Raw genomic sequence first — 27,213 nt, forward strand, 5'->3', positions numbered from 1 at the left:
AAAGTTTTTTTTTTTTTTTTTTTTTAAGATTTTATTTATTTAGGGCGCCTGGGTGGCTCAGATGGTTAAGCGTCTGCCTTCGGCTCAGGTCATGATCCCGGGTTCCTGGGATCGGGTCCCGCATCGGGCTCCCTGCTAGGCGGGGAGCCTGCTTCTCCCTCTGCCTCTGCCTCTCTCTCTCTCTCTCTGACTCTCATGAATAAATAAATTAAAAAAAAAAAAGATTTTATTTATTTATTTGAGAGAGAGAATGAGATAGAGAGAGCATGAGAGGGGGGAGGGTCAGAAGCAGACTTCCTGCTGAGCAGGGAGCCCAATGCGGGACTCGATCCTGGGACTCCAGGATCATGACCTGAGCCAAAGGCAGTCGCCTAACCAACTGAGCCACCCAGGCGCCCACACCATATGAAAGTTCTAATTGCTCCACATCCTCACCAACACTTGATATTGTCAGTCTTCTTAATTTTAGCCATTCTGGAGGGCATTGCTTATGGTTTTAAATTCCTTTTCCCTGGGCGCCTGGGTGGCTCAGTTGGTTAAGCGACTGCCTTCGGCTCAGGTCATGATCCTGGAGTTCCGGGATCGAGTCCCGCATCGGGCTCCCTGCTCAGCAGGGAGTCTGCTTCTCCCTCTGGCCCTCCCCCCTCTCATGCTCTCTCTATCTCATTCTCTCTCTCAAATAAATAAATAAATAAAATCTTTAAAAAAAAAAAATTCCTTTTCCCTGAGGACCAGTGATATTGCGCACAGCCCCTTTTTATATGCTTATTAGCTTTTGGATTACCTCATTTGTGAAAGGCATGTTTAAGTCTTTTGCTTGTACTTCTTTATATTTTCTGAAGATGAATCTTTTGCAGATATTTTGTGACTTTCTTTTTCACTCTCACAATGGTATCTTTTAATGAGCAGATTTCTTAAGTTTTATATGGTCTTATTAGTGTTTTCCTTTATGGTTAGTGCTTTGGTGTCCTATTTAAGAAATTTGTCTCTGTTCCCAAGGTCATGGAGATACTCTCTTGTTTTCTTATAGAAGCTCTATTGTTTGTTTTTCACATTTAGATTTCTAGGCTTCCTGGAAGGGAATTTTGTACCTAGTGTGAGGTAAGGGTCAGATTCTTTTTTTTTCACATGTTGGTATTCAGCTGGGTCATTTATTGAAAAGACCATTCTTTCCCCACTCTGCTGTGCCACTTTTGTCTTAAATGTCCGTGTAGGTTTGTGAATGGTCTGTTCGTCTATCCAGGCACCAGTACCATACTGGCTTATTTACTGTAGCTTTTTTTTTTTTAAGATTTTATTTATTTATTTGACAGAGCAAGTGAGAGAGAGAGAGCACAGGCGGGGGGAGAGGCAGAGAGAGAGGGTGAAGCAGGCTCCTCGCTGAACAGGGAGCCCAATGTGGGGCTCAATCCCAGGACCCCGGGATCATGATCTGAGCCGAAGGCAGACGCTTATACAACTGAGCCACCCAGGCACCCTGGTCCTTTGCATTTAACATAATAAATTTTAGAATCAGCTAGTTGATTTTTACCTGCTGGGATTTAGACTTGGATTGCATTGAATCTGTCGATCGCTTTGGGGTGAATTGATTTCAAGATAATATTGAGTTTTCCAGACCATTAACATGGTATGTATCTCCATTCATTTAGAGCTTTCATTTCTCAGACCTTTGTGTAGAGGCTTACCTACCTTTCACTTAATAGGTAGTTGATGTTTTCTTGATGCTATTGGAAATGGCTCTTTTTATAAGTTCATTCTCTTACTGTTTGCTGCTTGTATAAATTGATCTTTTTGTATTGACTTTTTGTCTACCTATTCTGTTACCTTATCGTGTATTTTTAGTAAATAAAAAGCTATTATGGTAACTCAGCAGCCACCTTTTCATATGTGGACTGCCTAAAAAGAAAACAAAAACCCTTCTTTTGTTGCATGCAGGCTTCCCTCCCCGTGCAAGAGTACCTGTTCATGCCGTTCGACCAGGCTCACAAGCAATATGAGACAGCTAGACACCTGCCACCTCCCCTCTATGTCCTCTTTGTCCAAGCCACTGCATATGGGCAGGCCTGTGGTGAGTATGGGGGGTGGGTGAGGAAGAGGGGCTGTGGGAGCAGCAGCCTTGGCCGTTTGAGTCATTTGGAAGCCCTGCCCGCTGAGGAAAGCTCCCTGGTCCTGCCAGAAGCCCACAGGTGACAGATGCTGCCCCCCGCCGCACCACCCAGCATGGCTGCTTTGACCAGCTGGCCTGAGGCTAGACTAACCTGGTGGGCATTTCCGAATGGATGGCTTTGAATCTTTGATGAGCCTGGCTGGTCAGCTGTTGAGTGCAGTGCCCAGGCAGCCTGTCTGGGCTCCCAGACACTCACCTCATCAAGGCATGCTTGGCAGGTGGATCGGCACCTCTTGCTCCGCTTCAGAGAGAAGAGTTGGTCAACACAGGTCCCAGGCAGCTTTCCCAGGCTTTCACCAAGCCCAAACAAGCTGCATGTCATTATAGTGAATTACCAAGTGGGAAGATGTCTTTGCTTTAAGCTTAAGGGCAGCCCTTTACTTCACTAGGATTTTGAAAAGTTTTTGGAGACCCTAACCTTTGCCTTCCTGCAGCTTTTACCCAGCACCTAAACTTTTCTTCTTCACCCCATCGCATCAGACAGATATGTATCGCACCAGTGCATGCCTCTCTTCCCAGCCATGGGCACCGACACATTACTGTCTTTCTTCTTGTGTTTTCCTGGTCCTTCTGGTCCTCTCCCTCCCTTTTGTTCTCCTTCTTGTTTCCATCATCAGCTCATATGAAATCCTCCCAGCCCCCTAGACAGGGTGAGTAATTTTCTTTTCTTTTGTGTTTAACCCCATCCTGTTTCCTTTCCCATTTTACTGTAGAATTTCAGGATTAAGTTACCAAAAGAATAGTTTGGCATTTGCCAGTGGTTGGTGGGGGCATCCAGCTTGTTTGGGGTGAGGTATGTTAGTTCATGCAGGGCTGTCAGAGCAGTGGCCAGCCTCCTGGGAGTATTATCTCAGTGGTCTGCCAGGTCGAGGAAGTTTGCTGTTCCTCCTTAGTACAGTTGGGCAAACCATTTTGGGCTCCTGTGACTATCTGTAATCTGTATACCCTTTTGAATGGAGCAAGAGGGTGGTGGCCTGTTTTGACCTCTCAGCACTAGACCTCTGGAGTTCCACAAAGGCAGGCCAGGTGTGACCCAGGGAAGTGTCAGTCCCGGTGCATGGACCGGCCCACTTATATTTGTGCTTGAGACAGTGGGCTCAAGTTGAATAGACCTGGTCTTGAATCCTAGCTTAGCTATTCTGGCTATTGTATCTAACTTCTCTGAGCCTTAATTTTCTCATTTCATGACTATAATAATGGTATGGCTCTCAAAGGGTTGTTGCAAAAGTTAAACATTAATTTGAAAAAAATAATTTTATAATTATAAGCATCAGCTCATTTGGTCCTCACCACCCAACTGGGCAGCTACTATTTGTCAAGACAGGATTTCATTGATGCAGAAAGTGGGGCTCAGAGCAGTGACATAACTTTCCAGGTGTTTAGGAATTGGGGCAGGAACTCAGATCTGGGACTAGACTACAGGGTCCAACCTATCCACTGTCCTGTCTCCCAGTTAAATGTGGTGGTGCCAGCCAGATGCTTAGTGTAGTACAGAATAGATGAGAGAGGTCATTTCCCTGATGTGGACAGTTATGGGTTCTGGATGAGAACCTTTAAGACAGTTGGCATAAGAGTATTTTGTGGCTTTAGGCCCTGGGTTGGGATTGTGCGTTGGTATAAGCTTGAAAAGAGAGGCATTCACCATAGTCTCAGGTGGTGCTTGTCCAAAAGTCTGCACTTTGGGTTGTTCTGAGTAAACAATGGAAAAAAGACTTAAGTTTCCTACCGTGTTCCTCTTCATCTGGAGAAAGAGCTTTTGCCCTCTCATCCCCCAGTCAGTAAGGACCTGCGACAAAGGCAGAAGAAATGCAGTCCCAGAGCTAGCCTGTTTGTATAGCTTAGCTCCTTTCCTCAGCAGCTGTCATACAAAGCTTTTTCTTGCTCACAGATAAGACCTTGTCCGTGGCAATTGAAGGCAGTGTGGACGAAGCCAAGGCTCTGTTTAAGCCTCCTGAAGACTCCCAAGGTAATGTAGTCAGGATCCTCCCCCCAGTCTTCCATAGTTGGTTCCAGGGGCACCGGGTCGCCACCCAGGGGCAGTGCTGGGCCTTTGGAAATTAGCTGTGCTAGTTCTGAGTATCAGGGAGCTTGACTTTAATGTCCTAATGCTCAAGGTAGACAGGAAAAACACTGCTTATGGATTTCAGCCCTGCCACTCACTAGCTTACTGATCCTGGGAAAGCTCTTTAACATTTCTGAGCTTCAGTTTACTCGTCAAAATAGGATAGTAATACCTCATGTAGAATTATCATCTGGATTAAGTGAGGTCATGCATGCAAAGTCCTTAGCATCATTCTGGGCACATAGTGACTGCTCAAATTATATGAACTGCTGCTATTGTTGTTATTTATATTACTGTTACTGCTACCACTACCAGTGGAGGGGCTTGTGGTCCATAGGATGACATTAAAAAGCACTTTCAGAAATGGGGGGGGGGGAATTATGAGGCATTCCTCTTTTTATTTTCTCGCATCACCACGTTTTCTCTACCAAATAAGCAGGAGCAAATTAGTTTATTATGTATTCTAAAGAAACCTATTTACAAATGACACAGTCTTGGCCCCTTTATGCCCCATGGGTTGAGGCACGTTAGGGAACATTGGGAGCCCCCTCACCTCTAGATGACTGTCCTTGTGGTTGCAGATGACGAGAGCGACTCGGATGCTGAGGAGGAACAGACCACGGTGAGAGCCGTTGCCCCTTATGAGTGTGCCACGCAGCCGCACTTGGGCCTGCTAGTTGGCAGGTGCTATTCTCCCTAGAAGCAGAAGAAAGAGGTTGGAAAGAAAGGGCTGCTGGGGGCCTGGCAGCTGGGATAGTTGAAGCAGCAGGTCCCAGGCAGCAGTCCCTGGCCTATACGGAGAAGGAAGGGGGAAATTGTATGACCGGTGCTTACCCGCTTTGATTTTCCTTCATCCAGAAACGCCGGCGACCCACACTGGGAGTTCAGTTGGATGACAAACGCAAGGAGATGCTGAAGAGGCACCCACTATCTGTCATGCTGGACCTGAAGTGCAAAGGTCTGGCTTCCCTTGTTCTGGGGGATCCCGTAGCTCCAGGTGCCCAACATCCAGCAAGCCAAAGCCCTGTTTGACCAAAAAAAGATTCTGGTTTCATATTTCTCTGTTTTTCCTCATGGTTTGGCATGGAGTTTGTTTGATTTTTTTTTTCCCCCTCTAAGTCCTAACCATAACAACAAAGCAACAAAACTAGACACATAATGGATGCTCGGTAAAATTACACCAATTTCTGAATTTGTTAAGTCAGATACACAGAACAAGTTGCAAGAGTATGCAAGTTTTGGGTAATAAGACCAACGTGCTTAATATAACAAATGTAAGTAGAGGTTTGTATTCTGTAGAGAATATATGTTTTGAAACTGGTTTTGTATGGATAAAGAAGCATGTGATAAAGCATTCTAGCAGTATAAGAGTTAACAGTTACATGTAAGTTTCCCTCTCACCTGAGACTCCCAGACTCTTGTCCTTGGTCTTACCTCCAAGGACAACCATTGTGACAGATTTCTGATGTATTTTCTAGACCTATTCTATGCATTTAGAAACTTTTATACAAGTGTTTATTTATCCCCTTCTTTTACTTTTTACACAAATGGAAACATACTCCATACACTGGCCCTCTCTTTATTTTTTTTTTTTTTTAATTTGTTATTTTGAGATAATTTTAGACTCAGAAGAGTTGCAGTAGTAGAGTTCTCATGCTCTTCATCCAGCTTCCCCTAATGTCAACATTTAACCACAGTACAGTGATCCAAACCAGTGTTAATTTTATTGGTATAATGTTATTAACTAAACTACAGAATTTATGCACATTTCCCTGGTTTTTCCACTAATGTCCTTTGTTCCAGGTTCCATTGCATTTAGTTGTCCTGCCCCTTAGTCTCTTCCAGGCAGTGATAGTTCCTCAGTCTTTGCTTGTCTTTCATGACCTTGACATCTTTGAAGACAAGGTTTATTATGTGGAAAGACTCAATTTGGGTTTGTCTGGTCCTTTCTCCTGACTAGGCTGAGGTTATGGGTTTGGGGGAGGAATACCATAGACGTGGTGTTCATCATCACGTCACATCAGGGGTAAATGGTGTCACTGTGTCTTATCACCGATGACAGGAACCTGGATCCACTTGGTGATCACTTGATCGCTCCCCTTCCATATTGTAGTTGTTAGAAGCAGCTAAGTCCAGGCCACGCTCAAGAGGAGGGAAGTGAAGCTCCCCGCCTTGGAGAGAGGAGTTGCAAGGAATTTGTAGACATTCTTTTTTAACTCAATATAAAATTGACATTGAGTTCTTATTTTTACAGTAAAAGCTCTTAAAAGCCTTGCTGACTTTCTGTTCCCTAACACTGTAAACTTTTCTCTCATGTTCAAATTGTACATGGTCTTCGTTTCCTTCCCCCCTCAGATGACAGCGTACTTCACCTGACTTTCTACTACCTCATGAACCTCAACATCATGACTGTAAAAGCCAAAGTGACAACCGCCACGGAGCTGATCACCCCCATCAGTGCAGGGTATTGGGCAGGCGCGGTGGAGAGTGGGGCATGGGGGTGGGTGTGAGAAGAGCCTCAGTATGGGCTGCTCTGGGTTCCTCACGCTCTGAGGAGGTGCATGGCTGTGTTGATTTCTGTTGCCATGTCCACGTGGCCTAGAAGTCCTGGCACATCACTGGTATTTAGGAAGTACTCACTGATTTTAGTTGGTCCTCTTACTACATAGCAGATGATAAAACGACTTCAATGTATGGCAAATTGAGTGGGCGGGGCAGAGCACCAGCTTTTTATGAACAGTGGAAAGGCATGAATGGAGGAATGGAGTTTGGCAGACATTACTAGGTTGACAAATTTAGGCCGCCCTCGTCCTTTACTTTTTCTCTCCCAAGGTGCTGGGATTTTTGCTTCACAGCTCAGCTCAGTCCCAGGTTGTGAGAGGAGGTTTTGAGGAGGGTGAGCAGAAGCTCAGTAATCAAGGCCACAGGTCGGGCATCTCCAGGAAGCCCCTGACACTGGCAGTCTTGTTCCACAGCTAGGAGTGGAAAGAAGGGAGGAGGACCCAAGAGAGCCTGGGGGTGAAATAGCCTCACTTACAAAAGCACTAGGCTGGCCTGGCACTCAAGCAGAGTGAGTCGTCGTGTTGGCTGTACAAAGACCACTGAGGAAGGCATAGGTCTGCTGCCTCGTGGGCTGGGGCTCTTCCCATGGCTGCCTGGTGGTGCGGTGTCCCTGGGTTCTCTACCGTGCACTTACAGTCCACGCCCCCTTCAGGCTGCAGCCGTGGTCCCTGTACTTGAGAGTGTTGTGTGGTTACCCTAGGGCACTCTGGATGAAATTGACCCTATTCTCACCTGACCCCAGCAGAGGGAGCCCAGGCTTGCTTCTTCAGAGCATCCAGTTACACTGCTCAGCCAGAGCTCTCTGGCAGTTGAGGCCATGGTGGAGCTCCCTGTCACCAGCATTCTGCCTGCTCGCCTCTTGATGCCATACCTACTAAGAACAGGGCTGCCTGCTGGCCTCAGTGCACACTTAACTCCAGCTCCTCATGTGCAATGATGGGGACAGTGCTGCGGACTGGTTACCAGCTGGGCTCAGAACTCCAGCATGTCCCCAGTCTGCCACTTAGAGCTGTGTCTGCACGTTGAGCCAAGTTTCCTGGCCTCTGAGTCTGCCTCCTCACTCTGGTGGTTAATTGTAATATCTCCTTCAAGGGTGTTTGTGAAGGACCAGGTCCAGTGCTTAGCATAGGTGAAGCGCTTGATAAATGACAGCTGTGTTTATCATCATGCATTTGCTCTTCACAGTAACTTTACAAGGGGAGGAGACTGAGGCCTGTATACCTCTGTACTGTATGACTGTCAATGATAGGTGGGCTGTGGCCCCGGAAGGAGGAGGAGATACAAAAGGAAACACCGCCCTGAAACCAGGATTATATCTTTATGGGCCTTCAGGTGGTGTCTAGCTCATCCCCCTATTTTCTAGATGGAGAAACCGAGGTCCAAAGGGTATGTGGCCAGTTATGGAAGCCCCAAGCCTTAGAGCTCCAGACTCCCAGCCCAATGGCCTTTGCTCAAGTACAGGCTGCTTTGGGTCCTGGGGATACAGCAGCCTGGTCTGTGGTTCTATTTATTAATCTATGAAAACATAAGGATACTTTTTTTCCAATATAATCACAGTCTCACACTAATTTCTTAATACCATCTAGTATCCACAGTTCAAATTACCTTGATTTTCTCATAAGTGTTTTTTGTTGTTTTGTTTTTATATTAGGTTTTGAATCTGGATCTCTATAAGGTCCAAATGTTGCAATTGGGTGAGGCTTCTCTCCAGCTTCTTTTCATCCGAATGTCCTGCCATCTGTTTATTTGTTGAGGGGAATGGGTTGTTTGTAGGTTTCCCTGGTCTGGATTTTGATGATTGCATCCCTGCAGCACAATTTAATGAGTTACTTTCTCTCTGTGTATTTCGTGTAAATTAGATTTAGAGGCTTGATCAGATTCCATTTTGATTTTTTTGGTTGGGGGGGACAGGGGAGCAAGATGACATCATAGATGTCAAGTACTTCCATCAGGAGGCATAGGAGGTTCTCTATTTTTGTGGCATTAGCAGCATTGACAACCGTTGCCAGGATCTATTTCATTAGGGAATTGATGTTCTTAATACAATTTAACATTTAACCAGCCTTGCTGAATGTTCTTTAAGAAATTATTTTCCAGAATGATCTCCGTTAGGGCATTTTGACTAATCAGTTTTTCATTAAGTCATTAAACTATTTTTAATTATTTTATACTTTTACTTTACCAAATTTTTAATCCTTTGTTATTATTTTATAACAAAGATTTGACTAATTGAGTAGCTTTTTATTTCGGTGTTGTGTTTTTTTGTTTTGTTTTGTTTTTTTGTCAGAGAGAGATAGAGCCCACAAGCAGGGGAAGCAGCAGGCAGATGGAGAAGGAGAAGCAGGCTTCCCACTGAGCAAGGAGCCTAATGTGGGACTTGATCCCAGGACCCTGGGATCATGACCTGAGCAGAAAGCAAATGCTTAACTGACTGAGCCACCCAGGCATCCCAGTGTTTTTTTTGTTTATTTTTTTAAGTAGGCTCCACGCCTGGCATGGAGCCCATTGCAGGGCACTAACTCGCTACCCTGAGATCAAGACCTGAGCTGAGATCAAGAGCCGGATGCCCAACTGACTGAGCTACCCAGGAGCCTCTTGGTGTTGTAGTTTTATGACTAGATATAACCTTTTCTTTGATGTCCATTATTTTTACCAAATTGAGTTGTCCTGAACCACATATTACGATGTAAATTTTATCAAGAAGATTTGATTCTTCCATCAGGTTCTGTTAATTAGAAACCTTTATTGTGCAGTTTTAGCTGTTCTGCTTTATTTTTGTTGATTCATTCTGTTAGTAATAGTCACCAAATATTGGCCAAAAGACTGACAATTTTTTTAAAAGATGTATTTATTTATTTGAGAGGGGTCAGGGGCAGAGGGAGACCGAGAGAGAGAATGTCAAGCAGACTCCCCGCTAAGTGTAGAGCCCGATGTGGGGCTCAGTCTCATGACCTGAGACCATGACCTGAGTTGAAACCAAGAGTCAGACACTCAACCAACTGAGCCACCCAGGCGCATGGCAATTTTTTTTTTAAAGATTTTATTTATTTGAGAGAGAGAGCATGAGTAGAGGGAGGGACAGAGGGAGAGGGAGAAGCAGATACCCCGCAGAGCGGGGAGCCTGATGCGGGGCTCAATCCCAGGACCCCAAGATCATGACCTGAGCCGGAGCCAGACATTTAACCAACTGAGCCACCAAGGTGCCCCAAAAGACTGACAATTCTTATTTTCTGACCAGTTCTCCATGAAAAGCAGTGAAGGGGCAGAGACTTTGAGGAGGGCAGAGAGACTATAGGAGAGACAGAGAACAGGGAAGAGTCAGAAGCTGCCACTGCCCCATTGCTAAGTTCTTGAAGGCGTGCCGGGGCTCTGAGCAGCAGGATTAGCCCATTCTGCCTGAGTTGCTCCTGATGCCGTACCTGGAAAGGTGAAGGAGAACCCCCCCTACTGGTTGAGGGAAAGAACGAACCTTGTCCTTTGCAATTAGATTACTCCATTATCTTCCTCCTCTCCCCTTCCATTCCTTCTCCACTTGTCATGTTTAATTACAGGCTGTTCCCTAACCATTCCAGGTGGGTAGCAGTGGTGCTGTCTCTCTGCTTATAGCCCTGGGTCACCTTGTCTCCGGCGCATGTGATAATGTCTTTTTCTGGGAACATAAAAGGGACCTTTCTCTGTGAGTAGCATGAGATTTGGTCAAAATGAGATAGACACACCATCAAAGCTGCACACTTGTTCTTTTGGGGTAGAAAGGAATCTCTTCTCTTATGAAAATTGTGATTATTTTATCTCCAGTGTCACAGGGCTTTGCTGCCTTGAGTTAAGGCCCTGGTCACCATATACCTCTTGAAGGGATAGGGTTTTCAAAAAATTTGGTGCTTAGTACTACTACTGTCTTGGATCAGACAGTGCAAATCCCAGCTCCATCACTTTACTAGTAGTGTGACCTAAGACAAGCCGAATCTTTCAAAGCTTTGAGTTTCTCCTCTGTAAAATGGAAATGGTTATACTCCCTCCCTCATAGGGTTGTAAGGATCCAGTGACCTCAAGTATAAAGGGTCTGGTCCACAGGAACCATCCTAGAAATGGTAGCATGATCATCAGTGATAGGTGGCATTACCATCCCCAGATGACCAAGTCTGCCTTGAGGCAAGGAGTTGGCCAGCGTTCTCACTGCGGTCTTTTCCCTTTGCCAGTGACTTGCTGTCTCCTGACTCAGTCCTGAGCTGTTTGTATCCAGGGGACCATGGAAAGAAAACTCCAAATCCAGCCAATCAGTATCAGTTTGATAAAGTTGGGTGAGTCAGCAGTGTTTCCTTCTCTCCCAGCCTCTCTGCTTTGGAGTGTCTCCGGCAGCTCACACCCAGCGTCGGAGACCTGTTAGGGCCAGAGACCTCTCAGTGGGGAGGAGAGACTCTGGGGGCAGGAGGGAGTGTGGTATCAAGAGAAGGGAATGCAGGGGCAAATGGAGGTCATGGAAGGGTGAGGAAGGGTGGAAGGATCAAACTTGAAGGACGTGATAACACGTGATACAATAACATGGTTTATCATTTTAATTCTCTGAGAACTAAAAACTTTAAAAACATTTTAAAAATTGGTAGGCTGGTGAAGAGATCAAGGGCACTGCCTTTGTATTGAGATTTGCTTATGAGTTGGTAGGGGGGCGCTGGCAAGAGAAAAGCAAACATGGGAGAGGTGAAGTTCACAGTAGGGAGATGATGAAGTTCAGAGGCTTTGCTGGCAGTCTGGCTTTGAGTGTGGCTGAACCTGCAGGACCAGCCCATTTGGGGCGGTGGGGAGGGGGGGAGGATAGGAAAGGCTGTATCCTGGAACCACCGCAGAAAGGACTTATAAAATCATTTTACGCTGTGTTCTTTTCTGCAGCATCCTGACTTTGAGAGACTACGTACTTGACCTAGGTCACCCCTATTTGTGGGTACAAAAGCTGGGTGGCCTCCACTTCCCCAAAGAGCAGCCCCAGGTGTGTACACTGACCCATTCTCCTTGGCTGAGGATCTCTACTTCCTCATCTCCTGTACAGACTCCAGAAAGGCTTCTGATGGCCTTTGGGGGCTTTAAATTATCAGAATGCTTTCCCTTCTGTCCTCCCTCCACTCAGGATACTAAAATGTCTGAGGCCTACAAGTGTTTAGGTACCTTTTGCCTTCGCCCTGAGCCTAATAGCTCTCTTTTTTTTTTTTTAAGATTTTATTTATTTATTTGAGAGAAAGAGAGACAGAGAAACAGCATGAGAGGGGAGAGGGTCAGAGGGAGAAGCAGGCTCCCCGCTGAGCTGGGAGCCCGATGCGGGACTCAATCCTGGGACTCCAGGATCATGACGTGAGCCGAAGGCAGTTGCTTAACCAACTGAGCCACCCAGGTGCCCCGAGCCTAATAGCTCTCTTGATCAAAGTCACTTGGGTCCTTGCTCTGGGTGCAGCATGGCTCCAGGCTCTGCCACCCCCCCGTTTTATGTACAAAGATGACAAAAATGATGTGTCAACAGAACCCCAGGGGATCTGGCATCTTAGCAGAAGCCTTTCTAAGGAGCTGGCCAGCCTCTCAAGAACCCAGCGGCTTGTATTGTTCCTGCTGGAACTCAGCATCAGGCCTGTCATGGCAGGCAAACTCTGCCATTTCCATAAGATACACATCCCAGGGTGTGGGTAGTCCCAGCTGCCATAGGCACTCAGGGCGTAGGAGAGAGGAAGTGCCTGGAGGAAGGGATGGAGCACTCAGGTGTGCTGCTCACTGTCGTCCACAGCACACGGTGATTGCTGACCACTCGCTGAGCGCCAGCCACATGGAGACCACTATGAAACTGCTGAAGACCAGGGTGCAGTCCCGCCTGGCCCTTCACAAACAGTTTGCATCCCTGGGTAAGCTGGTGTTAGGACTGTGGCTTAAGGGCCACTTGGACAACAGAGACAAAGATGACTTATCCTTCCCTCAGATTTCTTAAATCCTGATGACACATCAAAGAGGACTTGGTTCCTGGCTCTTGCTGAGCAGAGGTGTTGGCAGGGCCATTGGGGAGAGCTACAAGCCCCTCCAGGCAGAGATCTGAGCTCCCCTCAGGGCCATCAGCGTTGTCCTAGCTCACAAAAGAGGCCCAAAGCCTTCTGGGTGGTCCAAGTTAGTGGACTGGTCAGGAACAGCTTATTCTAGGTTAGCGCATGTCAGCCTTTGGTGTCCATTCTACAGATATTTAGTAGAAGCCCAGTTCATGCTTTGTAGAGCTTACATTTAGCTTATTTGAGTACAGCTGTTCAGGGATCCACCCCCTCATCCCTCCCCTGAGACCTACTGAGCTACCATCCTCCATGGTGAGGCTGAACCCCAGTGTTTTTCATAAGTTCCCAGGTGATTCTGATGAGCCATTGACCACGGAGGTGGCCAGTTGGGTGTTTCTCTTCATTCAGTAAATACCTGTCAAGGGTTTACCATGCATAAGGCAGTTGTGGGGTAGTGAGAGTTAAGATCTTTCTGATCTAAAATAGTCACTGTCAGGAAAGGCATTGGGTTTCCGGGACCCATCTAGAGACCGTTCCCCTTTGGGGCAGTTCTTGCATTCCACGTGGACCCAGATGTCTCCAGGGCAGCATTGCTGTCGGGCTTGCTCCCCAACAGCATTGCTCAACCTATTTTGTTGGCTGATTGTCATCCTGTACGGGGTTTACTGTGTTGGCATATTTGCGGATTGAAGCGCCAGCAAGAATTTGCCCTGGAGCAGTTCTCTAGCTCTTCTCCCTTAGAGAAACCGACACAGAACACTTCAGTCATTTCCTCTGTCAAGGTCAGGTGTGCAAACAGCCCTCTCGGCTATTTGATCTAATTAACAGTCATTGCTGTAGAGGCACTGTCACTGGTTCTGGCTGCCAGGGGGCTTTTGTTTTGCTGGCTGTCATTTGCATTAAAGATAACGCACCGTGAAAGCTGGTGCTAGGTCTGGCCACAAGCACATAGCACGGGGGAAGGTCAGATTGGTGTGCCTGCATTCCTAGCACGTGTTGACCAGGGCCCCTACGGAATGCCTCCTGTACCTGAACAGCTGGTAGGGCCATCAGAGCCCTCCAGATACTGGTTACCCAGTGTGGCACCTGATTGCTACCTGTATACCACATATCTTGCTTTCTTTTAGAGCATGGCATTGTACCAGTTACCAGTGATTGCCAGTGCCTCTTCCCTGCAAAGGTTGTCTCCCGCCTGGTGAAGTGGGTGACGATTGCCCATGAGGATTACCTGGTAAGTGGAGGAGTGACGGGTCACCCTTGCCGTCCCAAAAACCCATATCACCCTTTAGCTCCTGCCCTTCCAGTAGGGGATTTGACCGGAGAGTCCAGGAGTTCACTTCTCTGTGGTGACTTCTAGGAGCTGCATTTCACCAAGGACATTGTGGAGGCGGGACTGGCTGAGGACACCAATCTCTACTACATGGCACTCGTGGAAAGGGGCACAGGTAATTGTTCTTCTGAGCATAGTGGTAGACAAGGGGAGCTAGTAAGAATAAAACATTCCTGGATGCCTGGGTGGCTCAGTAGGTTAAGCATCTGCCTTTGGCTCAGGTCGTGATCCCAGGCTCCTGGGATCGAGTCCCACATAGGGCTCCTTGCTCAGCGGGGAGCCTGCTTCTCCCTCTCCCTCTGCCTCTCCCCCCCGCCTGTGCTCTCTTGCTCTCCTTCTGACAAATAAAACCTTTTTTTTTTTTTTAAAGATTTTATTTATTTATTTGAGACAGAGAGAATGAGAGAGAGAGAGCACATGAGAGGGGGGAGGGTCAGAGGGAGAAGCAGACTCCCTGCTGAGCAGGGAGCCCGATGCGGGACTCGATCCAGGGACTCCAGGATCATGACCTGAGCCGAAAGCAGTCGCTTAACCAACTGAGCCACCCAGGCGCCCCCTGACAAATAAAACGTTAAAAAAAAAAAAAGGAATAAAACATTCCCGAGGGTTGTCCAAAGAAAGCAAAAGATCCTAGAATCCTGCTGGGGTGACTTAGCAAATAGTAATGATTGTAAGAACCACCGTTCAGTGAGGACTTGTTCTGTAACACAGCTGCATACATGTTTTATCTCATTTAATCCTCATCACAGTGCGTGCTGGGAGTGGTAATACAGGTATCCCCGTTTTCCTGAAGTTTGCATTCCACCACTTTTCCAAAAAACCTACATTAATATCTGTTTTCATTAACCGAAAGAAAGGAGGATTTTCACTTTTACAAAAAGAGTCATTACTAATGTAGGTCTTTTGTAAAAGTAAAGTGGCATTAATGCTCAGAATGTGGGGGATGCCCCTTGTTTTATGCCCTTTTGGCTTTTGAAAGGTTTCATAGCCACGCTCTACTTTTGGATAACAGGGGAAACCTGTATGCCCAGTTTATAGGTGAGCACATTGAGGCATAGTCACAAGTGCAGCCTGACCTCTGAGCCTGAGCTCTTAGCTCTTTGCTTTATCGTTTTATCATTCTCTAAAAGCAGATACCTGTTCTTTCTCCTCTTCACAGAAGGGCTGACTTGTTGTTCTCAGGTTGTGAAGTGCAGGGTGGCAGGACCTTCCTCCCTGTCTGCTGTTCCTGTACTCACTTTGGAGGCATCAAAAACTATGATTTCTCACAGCTGTTCTGGCGTCTAATTTGCCGAGGCTTCCTGTGGAGCCAACCAGGTGCTGCTTTATGGAGCTGTTTTCTGGCTCCTGCCTCGGCAAGCCTGGCACTGCCCACAGGATCCGACCCCTGGGGCTTGGTGCTGTGGCTGCAGAGCGGAGGGATTGTCTGTGATTCTAAGACACTGCGAGAAATACAAGGAAAGGGTGCACTGTCTGATGTTAGAGTTTCTCTGTCCTGTGGTTTCTTCCCTTCTTTTTTTCTTTGTGTGGTTTTAAAATACTCTGAGGAAATTAACTATTTTAGATATAGTTGAGGTCCCCTGAGGTCATTCTCTCCCTCAGGATAGGTGATTGCTACTTGGAATTTGTACATTTGTTTCCCATCCTTTTCCCTTTAAAAAACTTTTTACCTTGGGCGCCTGGGTGGCTCAGTCGTTAAGCGTCTGCCTTCGGCTCAGGTCATGATCCCAGGGTCCTGGGATCGAGTCCCACATCGGGCTCCCTGCTCGGCAGGAAGCTTGCTTCTCCCTCTCCCACTCCCCCTGCTTGTGTTCCTGCTCTCGCTATCTCTCTCTCTGTCAAATAAATAAATAAAATCTTTAAAAAAAAAAAAAATTTTTACCTTGTCCCTAAATAACATAGAATACTGTTTTGAAAGGGCACGAAATATGTAGTCCAAGAAATTTATAAAGCCCCAAGTGGGGTAAGTCACTGGAAGACATCGTTCTGCTTCTTGGTTGAGGAGATGAAAGCTTGTAAAGATAGTAAGTGTTCTAGATCCATCAGAGCGAATGTGCTAAATAACATTTTTGTAAGATGCATTGTAGAATTTGAAAATTTAAGAGTGAAATTTAAATGAATAAGTGGGCAGCAATTCCAGAAAATATGTCATTTTACAACAGATCAGTTTGAAAACTGATGGATTAAAAAAATTGGTGAATAGAGATAAATGCAGGAATATATGCCAACTGTTAACGACACAAATAATACAGCAGCAGAGAAAGGACTCACTTTTTAATTTTTTTTAATTTTATTTTACTTAAATTCCGTTAATTAACTATAGTGTATTAGTTTCAGAGGTAGAGTTCAGTGATTCATCAGTTGCATATAATATCCATTGCTCCTTACCTCATGTGCCCTCCTTAATGTCCATCACCCAGTTACCCCATCCCCCCACCTGCCTTCCCTCCAGCAACCCTCAGTTTGTTTCCTATACTTGAGTCTCTTATTGTTTGTCTCCCTGTCTGATTTCATTTTACTTTATTTTTCCCTCCCTTCCCCTATGATCCTCTCTTTTGTTTCTCAAATTCCACATATGAGTGAAATCATATAATTTTCTTTCTCTGATTGACTTATTTCACTTTGCATTATACCCTCTACTTCCATCCACATCATTGCAAATGGTAAGATTTCATCTTTCTGATGGCTGAGTAATATTACATTGCATATATATTATATATATATACACATATTATATATGTATATATACACACCACATCTTCTTTATTCATCTGTCAACTGACATCTGGGCTCTTTCCGTAGTTTGGCTGTTGTGGACATTGCAGCTACAAACATTGGGATGCAGGTGCCCCCTTCGGATCACTATGTTTGTATCCTTTGGGTAGGACTCACTTTTTTTTTTTTTTTAGGACTCACTTTTTAATAAATGTGGTTGCAACTGTCAGGGAAGAATTGTCTTAATCTATACTCTCTTGTCCTCTGTTGTTTGAATTACTAGTGTGTCACAGTTCTTTTTCTTCCCCATAAATAATGAAAAAGGAATGGCATACTTCACCCCTTGGTAGAAAGGGTAAATATCATCCTGTGGAGAAAGGCAGAGGCTGTCACCAGAGATAAAATGAATATGTTAAAAAAATACAACTATTTTCAGGGGCACCTGGTGGCTTAGTCGGTTAAGCATCTGCCTTCAGCTCAGGTCATGATCTCGGTCCTGGGATCGAGCCCCGAGTTGGGCTCCCTGCTCAGTGAGGAGTCTGCTTCTCCCTCTCCCTCTTCCCATCCCCACTGCTCGTGCGTGCTCTATCTCTCTCTCAAATAATAAAGTTCTTAAAAAAAAATACAACTATTTTCTATAAGGAGTATGAATTTATAGCTTTGATATCAGACAGTTCTAGTTAAACTCAGCACTGCTGCTTTGCAACTGATTGATCCTAAGGAAGTTTCTGTCAGAGTCTGAGTTTCTTTATATATAAAATTGGGATGGTAATAATTGTACCCATCTCATAGAATCATTCCTAGGATGAAATATAATGTGTAAAGAGGAGTTTAACACAGTGCTTGGAATACAGTAAGTACTCAATATATGTTGGCTATGTAAAAGTTTCACGTAACAAAGTACATAAAAAGAAAAGGAACAGAATAGAGAGAATATATTTGATATAATAGCTAATACACAATATTGTTGGAAAGAAAAAACAGATAGCCTTCACGTGGGAAAATCCTTAACTTGCTGGCAAAGAAAGAAATGCCAATTAAAACAAATTTCTGTCAAGGGAGCAAATAGAACTCTTGGGCAGACCCAATGTGGACCAGACTCTGGGGAGTCCACACACCTCTGCATCCTTGAAGGGTACCAGAGTCACAGGACCTCACATTCTGCAACCTGACAATTCTGCTTCAGAGACTGTAGAACGAAAATAAAAGTCATTTAGTACCAGAATGTGCTGCCCAATACTCAAATTAATACAAGACAAAGAGCTAGCCTTGGGTTTAGTGGGGAGGGTCCATGGCTGGCAAACTCGGTCTCAGAACTCATTTTTCCTCCTTACTCCCTTCCCAGCCAAACTCCAGGCTGCTGTGGTGCTGAATCCTGGCTACTCCTCCATCCCACCCATTTTCCAGCTGTGTCTGAACTGGAAAGGGGAGAAAACCAATAGCAACGATGACAACATTCGGGTAAGACCCTGCTGGGGTGACGGAAAGAGCAGGGAGAGCCTCCTTGGGAGGCGGAGGGAAGTGGCAGAACCTACAGCAGCTGAGAGCTTGGCCACTGGCATAATTCCAGGGACAAAGGGGCCTGCTAGGATTTGTAGAATTTGCTGGAGGCTGTATGGTATAGTTGAAGAAAAAGTCTAGCCCCATATTAACCACTTACTTAGCTTGGGGTCACCCCATTTTAAAATGAGGATAATATAAAGCCTTGCCTTTAAAGGTTGTTGTCTTGGGCTTCTGTGGAAATGTGAATAAACTCAGAAGCATGGAAGTCCTGGAATGAGATGGGGTGTGAGATCATTGTAACTATTAATTATCATACCTGTTGATTTGATTCCATAGTGAATCAAAAACATGAATCATGTTTTTAATGCTGATATTTTGTGACTTAGATGTTGAGATTTCTTCTCTACACACCTCCATCTTCTTGGCTGTGAGAATGTTGGGCAAGGAAAGTTACGGGTCACAATCAGGAAGACTCTGTTGTCCTGAGCTTCAGGACAAACCTATCTGGTTTGATCTGGTGTGACCTAGCTCCTACAGAGGCCCGGCTACAGTTCTTGTAAAGCTGTCAGACCCAGCCAGTCTGAAGGTAGTGCTGAGTTTCTGGCTTTCCCACTCCTTAGGCCATGGAGAGTGAGGTCAATGTGTGCTACAAGGAGCTGTGCGGCCCCCGGCCCAGCCATCAGCTCTTGACCAACCAGTTGCAGCGCCTGTGTGTGCTGTTGGATGTCTACCTGGAGACTGACAGCCACGACGACAGTGTGGAGGGGCCCAAGGAGTTTCCCCAGGAGAAGATGTGTCTGCGGCTTTTCAGGTGAGGGGAGGGGTGGGAACGCTGGGGCTCTGGAGGTCTCCAGTCCTGCCTCTTTCAGGGACTTGGGGCAGAGATCAGAGCCTGGCATGGAGGGCATGCTTGTTCTTAGGTGTACTTGTCTCTGTTCACAGTGGAAATAAAAATTCTGTAGCCAGATTTTCTGGGGAGGGCTTGCTCCCTCTTTCCTGAAACTTTCCCTGCAGTCTACTTCCTACCGTCCTGGTCCAGTTGTTCTTCTTGAGCACCTCTGAAGGTCAGCCGCCCACTGAGTGAGCAGCACCAGACCACAAACCAAAAGGATTTAGCTGAACTTCCTGTGTTTTTTTTTTGGAAAACAACAGGGTTTGCTTTTTATTGTCCAAATAAGCTTTTATTTTTTATTTATTTATTTATTTATTTATTTTTAAAGATTTTATTTATTTATTTGAGAGAGAGAGAATGAGAGACAGATAGCATGAGAGGGAGGAGGGTCAGAGGGAGAAGCAGACTCCCCGCCGAGCAGGGAGCCCGATGTGGGACTCGATCCAGGGACTCCAGGATCATGACCTGAGCCGAAGGCAGTCGCTTAACCAACTGAGCCACCCAGGCGCCCCCAAATAAGCTTTTAAAGCTAGGTATAAAGCCCCACCAGTCCCAGAGTCTGCCATATTCTTCCTAGGATGCTCACGAGTCTATGAGAATGGCAGCTCTAGGCAGTCGGGCATCACGGAAGGAACCAGCTCTGAAGTAAGACAAATACAAGTACAGATTGCTGCTTTGCTGCTCACCAGCTGTGTGACCTTGGCAGAGTCACTTTAGCTCGGGACCTATTTCCTAAAGGCTGACATGGAAGTATACTGTCTGGCTGTAATTCATGTAAGCTATGAGAATGGTTCCTGGCACAGACAGGGGCTCACAAAATGCCATTAGGTCATGACAACTTGGTGTTTAGTGTGTCTGTGCTTATGGCACTTCTAGCTACTTTTCCATTCACTTTGGTTAGGTCCTTTCTCTCCCTTTTATCAGCTAACACATGTTCTTGTTCCTTTTTTTTTTTTTAAGATTTTATTTATTTATTTATTTGACAGAGCACAAGCAAGGGGAGCGACAGGGAGAGGGAGAAGCAGGCTCCCCGCTGAGCAGGGAGCCCGACACGGGACTTGATCCCGGGACCCTGGGATCACGACCCGAGCCAAAGGCAGATGCTTACCTGACTGAGCCACCCAGGCGCCCCACATATTCTTGTTCTTAAAGAGTCAGTTTCAAAACTCGAGTCCACACTATTAGGCATCCCTTCCCTTTTGAGCAAGCAGCTGAGGAGGAATGGTGTCTGGGAGAGGGGAAGGGCTATAATCTGTTTCTAATTGGGACATCCCCCTATTCCCTGTCAGCCTAAAGGTGCCTTACCTGCCCCTCACCTTCTTCTCGGACAGCCAGTACCAGCCCCTGGAAGCTGTGCCAGCATCCTCCCACCTCCATCTGGCACCTGCACCTGGCCTGGTTCTTCATGTTATCTGAGAATAACCAGTTCCAGCCCCCAAGTGGCTGCTGGGAGGCAGAGCTGGCGGCTAGGTGTTGATAGCTTCTAGGACTTGCTCTCCCTAGTGGGTCTGTGTGAGAACTCAGTTCTTCCCACCCTCCCAGCCTGCTGTAACACATTTCCAGTGTGGAATCTCTCACACGGCCAGTATTTATTTTCTGTTATCTAATGGTTCCCAAAGGATCTGTTTCCTGAAGTGCTTTGTGTGTCACCCAGGCTGAGCTCCTCTATCAGGGCATTCTGGGATGGTGCTCCTTTGGCTACTCAGATCCAATTAACTCCATGACTGGTGAGATGTGTTTCTAGGCCTGGAGTCCAGCTGACCACTGGTATCAGGCCAAGGGCCTGGGCTGCAGAGTACTGGCCTGGCAGCAGGAGACGGGAGGTCTGGTTCTGCCTGTGGCTGGCTACTTTCAGGCTGTGGGTTCTCCATTAGCCACATGCCTAGACTTGCCCAGGTGATTCTGTGCCCTTCTGATGTCGGGAGGTATATATCGTTACGGTTATGAGCAAGGGCTTTGGGGCCAGAAAGACGTGGGTTCAAATTGCAGCTCCTACCTATGTGATGAGGGTCTACACTTAGCCCCCTGAGCTTCAGATTCCTCATTGGTGAAAAAACAGCATCCACCTCAGGTACTGTTGGGAGGATGAAATTAAACCAAATGTAGGGGGCGCCTGGGTGGCTCAGTTGTTAAGCGTCTGCCTTTGGCTCAGGTCATGATCCCAGGGTCCTGGGATCGAGCCCCACATTGGGCTCCCTGCTCAGCGGGAAGCCTGCTTCTCCCCCTCCCACTCCCCCTGCTCTTGTGTTCCCTCTCTCGCTCTGTCTCTCTCTGTCAAATAAATAAATAAAATCTTTAAAAAAAAACCAAAAAAACCAGATGTAGTGTGTAGAATGCCGAATACAATGCACACAGAGTAAACCCTCACTTAAGTTAGTAGTTGCATTGGTGTTGGAATAAAAACCTTTCTCTCATCTCTATAATCACACACACACATATCCCTCCTTCACACTGAGATCCAGGGTGTCACCTTTCAAGTTACCACTGAATGTCAATCATAGCAGACAAAAGAGGCCCTTTAGATGGACATCATTCACTGTGGAGTTGGGTAGAAGAAGCCCCTGTGTGAAGTTTTGCCCGGGGGCCCAGGATTATAGCTGAAGTACCTTAGCTTCAGAGGGTTGAGGTTTTGGCCATGATTGTCAGCCTGCCTGTGGCCAGTAGGCTTTGATGTTAGTCCTGGTTTTGAAGTTGAGCCCTGTACTTTCTGACCATAAAATCTTGGGCATTTTACCTCCCCGAGCCTGTTTCTTCATCTGTAAAATCTATAAAATGGTAGGAACTAAGAGGTAGTAAGTATAAAGTAAGTATAAAGCACATAGCTCTTGACAGGCATTTAGTGCAGATTCTTTTCACTCCTGTTTACATGGGAATCTCCCTGCAAAGGAGGATTTTAAGATTTTTTTCTTTTCTTTTTATAGAAATAAAATAGGGACACCTGGGTGGCTCAGTCAGTGAAGCATCTGCCTTTGGCTCAGGTCATGATCCCGGGGTCCTGGAATCGAGCCCCTCATTGGGCTCCCTGTTCAGCGGGGTGTCTGTTTCTCCCTCTGCTCCACCCCCCTGCTCCTGTACGCTCCTTCACTCTCTTTCTTCTCTCTCTCTCTCTCCTCTCTTTCCTTCTCAAATAAAAGCTTAAAAAAAAAAAGAAAGAAATATGTTTATTGTTATACAAACAACAATGAACAGTTCTGTAAAAACACTAAAAAGTGAGGGTCTCCAGAAGTGCCTGTTGTCAGTGAGGCCCTTTCCAGGTTTGCGTTCATGCATTTGCAAGCATACATTTTCACCAAAACAGTATCACACCTTACATGTGGTTTTACAGTCTGTTTTTCTCACAATGTTCGTTTTTCACCCCCCAACAGCTGCAGTTTTCCCTTGTGTGGATGAATTATAATTTATTGGTCAGCCCAAAGGGCACAGTATTAACTGATCTCCCTTCTCCTGTTTCTTTAGGGGTCCCAGCAGGATGAAGCCATTTAAATATAACCATCCTCAAGGATTCTTCAGCCATCGCTGACCTTCCACTCAGCCTGTTGTTTCCCCCTATGCCCGAAGTGCTGTGCCTCTATTTTCTGCTTTGGCCCACATGTGGCTCTTGATATTCTCCAAAGACAGGTTTTTTTATTTTTATTTCTAGCCTATTAAAGTGTCACTTGACCAGGTGGCCTTTGTCTTGTGGCTCCCTAAGGATGAGGGGGGGTGGGTTTGCAGTCTGGAAGGGCAGTTGGGGGCCATGGCACAGTGTGAAAGAGTTTTTGTGGATAGGCTTTCTTTAGGTGGCCAAGAAAAGCAGAATGCAGAAGATTCTGAGTCTGTAGAAAGATGCTGCCCTCTTTTCCCCACTCATCTTTCTTGTTCCTACTTTGGGAGAGCCTCATTATTTTGGTGTTTATTACCCTAAGTCCCTGCTGTTAGGAGGTGGCAGGAAAACCCAAGTGAGTGTAGCCCAAAAAACAAAAGTTCTATCCCCTCCCCTCATTCCCTCCACTAACTTTGTCAGTGCCTTCATTGGCCAGATTCTCTCTGATTGTTGGATTTTATAAACATCTGACAGTGCAGCACAAAGAGAAGACAGATATAAGTAATAATTGTAAATATTGCAACATTTTGTGAAGTCAGAATGGTGTTGGAGAATCACATGTAGAGCTACCCATCTTGTGAGGCTCTGGCAGAGTGAGATCAGGTGCCATTGAGGAGAATCTTCATGGTGAGGACATGATAATTCCCTCAAAAAATAGTGGTTTGACTCTCAAAGAATTAAGAGAAGTCCTAGGGAAATCGATAAAACCCTCTAAAATATTTTCAGATGACCTTTATAATTCTGCAAAAGTCAAAGTGAAGGAGTTCTTGGTCAAAGTAAAGTGTTCTTGGACAGTTGTCAGAAAAATTATTCCCCATCTCCAAAAAAAATCCGTATTCATTATTTGTTTAAGAAATAAGATATAAAGCTGGAAAAATATTTAAGAATTATTACAGGGGCACCTGGGTGGCTCAGTCAGTTGGGTGTCTGCCTTCGGCTGGGGTCGTGATCCCAGGATCCTGGGGTCAAGCCCCACGTCAGACTCCCTGCTGAGCAGGAAGCCCGCTTTTCCCTCTCCTTCCTGCTTGCACTCTCTATCTCTTTCCCTCTCTCTCAAATAAATAAAATCTTAAAAAAAAAAAAATTATTACATACTTGGGGCATCTGGCTGGCTCAATCAGAAGAGCATGTGACTCTTGATCTCAGGGTCATGAATTCAAGCCCCACGTTGGGTGTAGAGAGTACTAAAAAAAATAATAACTTAAAAAAAAAGAATTATTACATACTTGTAAGTATAATCTACAGTTTTTCAACTACAAGAAGAAAATCTACTCTTGTAGCCCATTTTTAATATATATAAAGTTTATTTTTTGTGACAGTCCCAATCAATTGGCTTTTTTCTCCCACATGTACTTTGAACTTTGCTCCCCGTTGTGCATATGTTCGTTCTCCATGGACTTTTATTGATGATCCTTGGATAATATGGGCCTCTGGTATAAGAGCTGTTACCTCCTGTTCTCTCGGCTGATCACTGAGCATCCCAGTGATAAGGATTTCCTGAGAAAGAACTAGGAGACCCTTGGGACTGCCAAGACCTTCATTTTACAGATGGAAGCCTGAGCCCTGGAAGAAAGGAAAATGTCACCTCTGATGGGTTGTTTTTTTTTTTTAAGATTTTATTTATTTGACAAAGAGAGAGACAGCAAGAGAGGGAACACAAGCAGGGGGAGTGGGAGAGGGAGAAGCAGGCTTCCCGCGGAGCAGGGAGCCCGATGCAAGGCTCGGTGCCAAGACCCTGGGATCATGACCTGAGCCGAAGGCAGATGCTTAACGACTGAGCCAGCCAGGCGCCCCTCTGGTGGCTGTTTTAATGACTGCCACCACCTCTGCCTCTCCTCCTCAGCCTACATCAGTCCTTTGAATACTCTCCTGCCCAGTGGGTCTCAAACTTCAATATGTGTGAATCCCCCATCCCAGGAGGGGATTAGAAACAGATTCCCATGCCTCACTCTAATATTCAGTCTCCGTTGACCTAAGATGGGCCCAGGAAGTATATTTTTAACGAGTTCCCCAGGTGCACGTTGCCCTAGTCTCTTTTTGGAAGTGGCTGTACTTTCTTCCCTTCCCTCATTTTTCTTGGTGACTCCTCATATAAAGCAGGAGGGCCCGATTCTCCGCAAGCAGCTCCCCATCTTCTGTCTTCCCGTACCTTGGGCAGCATCGTGAACCTCCCTCTGTGTGCTTCTTTCTTTCCACATAGTGTGATCTCCTTGTCTTTTCCCTGACCTACTTGCCTGGACTCTGTCCCTGCCAGCATCCCCTTGGTCTGGCCACCTTCAGGCCCTGTGTCTCACTGCCTGTGCTGAATAAGATTGAAATAGGGCCTAAAAATAGTTCCTTTAATGGCCCCTGCATTGCAGCCTCCACTGTTCGTGGCTGGAAGGCAGCCAGACTGACTCAGCACAAAAGCTTGTCTCTGATAGCTGGGACAAGGTTGCAAAGATGGCTTGTGAGCGCTGGGGAAAGGCTCTGCTTTCTGGGTAGGGGATGTCAGAGTCTGTCACCCTCCAGAAGAGATTTTCCCTCTTCAAAGGAGATGGCTGAATAAAGGAATCTTTTGGCCATAAGGAGAAGGGCTTTCAAACTAGCCAGAAGCCCAGGACAGTCCAGCCCCTTTGAGCTACTTCAAAGGCATTTGTGCTTCCAGTTGGCAGATTAGGAGAAGGGCCTGGTTTGGGAGGACCTTGAAGCTTCCTCAACCAGAATTGGCCTTGGCCTTCCCTGGGGCACATCCCAGAGAGCAGTCCCTTTCTGTCATCTTCCCACACCTGGGACCCAGCCTAGGTTTCTTATCTTTCTTATCTTTTTATTTATTATTTTTTAAATTGAATTGAATTGAAATTTTTTAAAGTAATCTCTATGCCCAACATGGGCCTTGAACTCACCACCCTAAGCTCAAGTTGCATGCTCTACCGACTGAATAGCCAGGTGTCCCTCCTTGCCTTTGTAAAGCTACCATCCATGTTCTTGATTTCTTTGTATATTCTAGTTTCTCCTTTATTTTCTTCCCAGCTTGCTCTCTCCTGTTTTCTCTACAAATAAATCCAAAAGACCTCTTTTTATTTTAAGGGTGTTCCCGCTGATCACTGTGGGAAAATGGCTAAAAGTCCTATCCATGGGAAAGCAGAGCTGCCAGACTGCCAAAGGAACTTTGTCCCTGTCTATAGCCCCAACTCTGTCCTTTCCATGGTATTCAGCAGTCTCTCCATTGAGAACAGTTGTGTTAAGCATCTATTTTGGGTCAGGCCCTGCTAGTCACAATTTTCCATTCACTGTCCTATTTAATTACAACAGGCCACCAAGAATACACGTTCCCTTCATTTTTACAGACGAGGAAACTGAAGCTCATGGTTAAATGACGTGTCTGTGCCCACAGGCTTTCTTGAGCTGCACACCCAGGGTGAGCTCTCAGCAGGTCTATCTGCCTCTAAGACTTTACTTTTTATAAGAGTAGCTCTGGACCCAGCATAGTTTCAGGCTGGCACTCTCTCTGGGCCATTTGTTCATTTTAGCAACACAAGTACACCAAGAGCACTGTGGTGGTCAAGAGTTACAGCTTAGGGGCGCTTGGGTGGCTTAGTCGGTTGAGTGTCTGCCTTCGGCTTAGGTCATGATCTCAGGGTCCTGGGATCAAATCTGCTTCTCCCTCTCCCTCTGCTGCTCACCCTGCTCGTGCTCTCTCTCAAATAAATAAAATCTTTGGAAAAAAAAAAAAAAAGTTACGGCTTAGTGTCAGGCTAACCTATCAGGTCCTTGTTCCACACTTGAGCAACTGTATATCCTTGAGCAGGTTTCTTGACTCACTCTAAGCTTTGGGAGTCCCCATCTGCAACTGGGAGTGGTTGTAGAGATTAAGCATCAACTCTCAGCACTGTGCCCAACACCTAGCATTGCTCAGCAAAGGGGAAAGTTCTTATCCTTGCCCTCCAGGTTTCAGCCTGGAGAACGGACCTCTTAAATGAGGAAGGCCTTTGCTACCTGATGGGCCATTCCCTGGCCAGAGGGTTCCCAGGCTGTGGAAGCCCAGCTATCTCTGGTCCACTCCCTCCTTGCCTGCAGCACTTCCATCAGTCATGGCTAAACTGGCTCTGTCCGAAGATGGAGCCAAGCTCTCATTACCTGTCACTAGGCCAACCACAGCGCATTAGCCACACATCTGTTCCCTGCTGTCTGTGGGCCTGTGTCCTGGTTCCCACCAGAGGGTCACCTCAACTTCCTGGGCTCTTGCCACACCCTCTTCTAACTTGGCTTTCTCACTACCGCTACCACTTCCACAGATGACCTAAACGGAGAAAGGAAACAACACTACCCACTGGGGCTGGTGGAAGACCCTCAGAGTACATTTGTGCAGTGAGTGAATGGATGGGGGTATCCCAAAATATTTT

At 46.1% G+C, this 27,213-nt stretch overlaps 1 protein-coding gene across 1 annotated transcript in view; it reads left to right on the forward strand.

Annotated features, from left to right (window-relative positions):
- THOC5 (THO complex 5) overlaps window positions 1-22,912 on the forward strand; it is a 35,786-nt gene extending 12,874 nt beyond the window's left edge. The window contains exons 9-22 of the mRNA XM_044920872.1: window positions 1,936-2,068; window positions 2,785-2,817; window positions 4,056-4,133; window positions 4,811-4,851; window positions 5,088-5,187; window positions 6,585-6,693; window positions 10,988-11,089; window positions 11,676-11,772; window positions 12,556-12,670; window positions 13,933-14,036; window positions 14,163-14,250; window positions 18,196-18,311; window positions 18,974-19,164; window positions 22,702-22,912. Coding sequence (XP_044776807.1) covers window positions 1,936-2,068; window positions 2,785-2,817; window positions 4,056-4,133; window positions 4,811-4,851; window positions 5,088-5,187; window positions 6,585-6,693; window positions 10,988-11,089; window positions 11,676-11,772; window positions 12,556-12,670; window positions 13,933-14,036; window positions 14,163-14,250; window positions 18,196-18,311; window positions 18,974-19,164; window positions 22,702-22,765 — 1,371 coding nt within the window. The 3' untranslated portion in view covers window positions 22,766-22,912. The remainder of the gene's footprint in view (window positions 1-1,935; window positions 2,069-2,784; window positions 2,818-4,055; window positions 4,134-4,810; window positions 4,852-5,087; window positions 5,188-6,584; window positions 6,694-10,987; window positions 11,090-11,675; window positions 11,773-12,555; window positions 12,671-13,932; window positions 14,037-14,162; window positions 14,251-18,195; window positions 18,312-18,973; window positions 19,165-22,701) is intronic.
- The last annotated feature ends 4,301 nt before the right edge of the window (window positions 22,913-27,213 follow it).

The sequence above is a fragment of the Neomonachus schauinslandi genome, chromosome 14 (genome assembly GCF_002201575.2).
Source record: "Neomonachus schauinslandi chromosome 14, ASM220157v2, whole genome shotgun sequence".
Classification (NCBI taxonomy): Eukaryota; Metazoa; Chordata; class Mammalia; order Carnivora; family Phocidae; genus Neomonachus; species Neomonachus schauinslandi.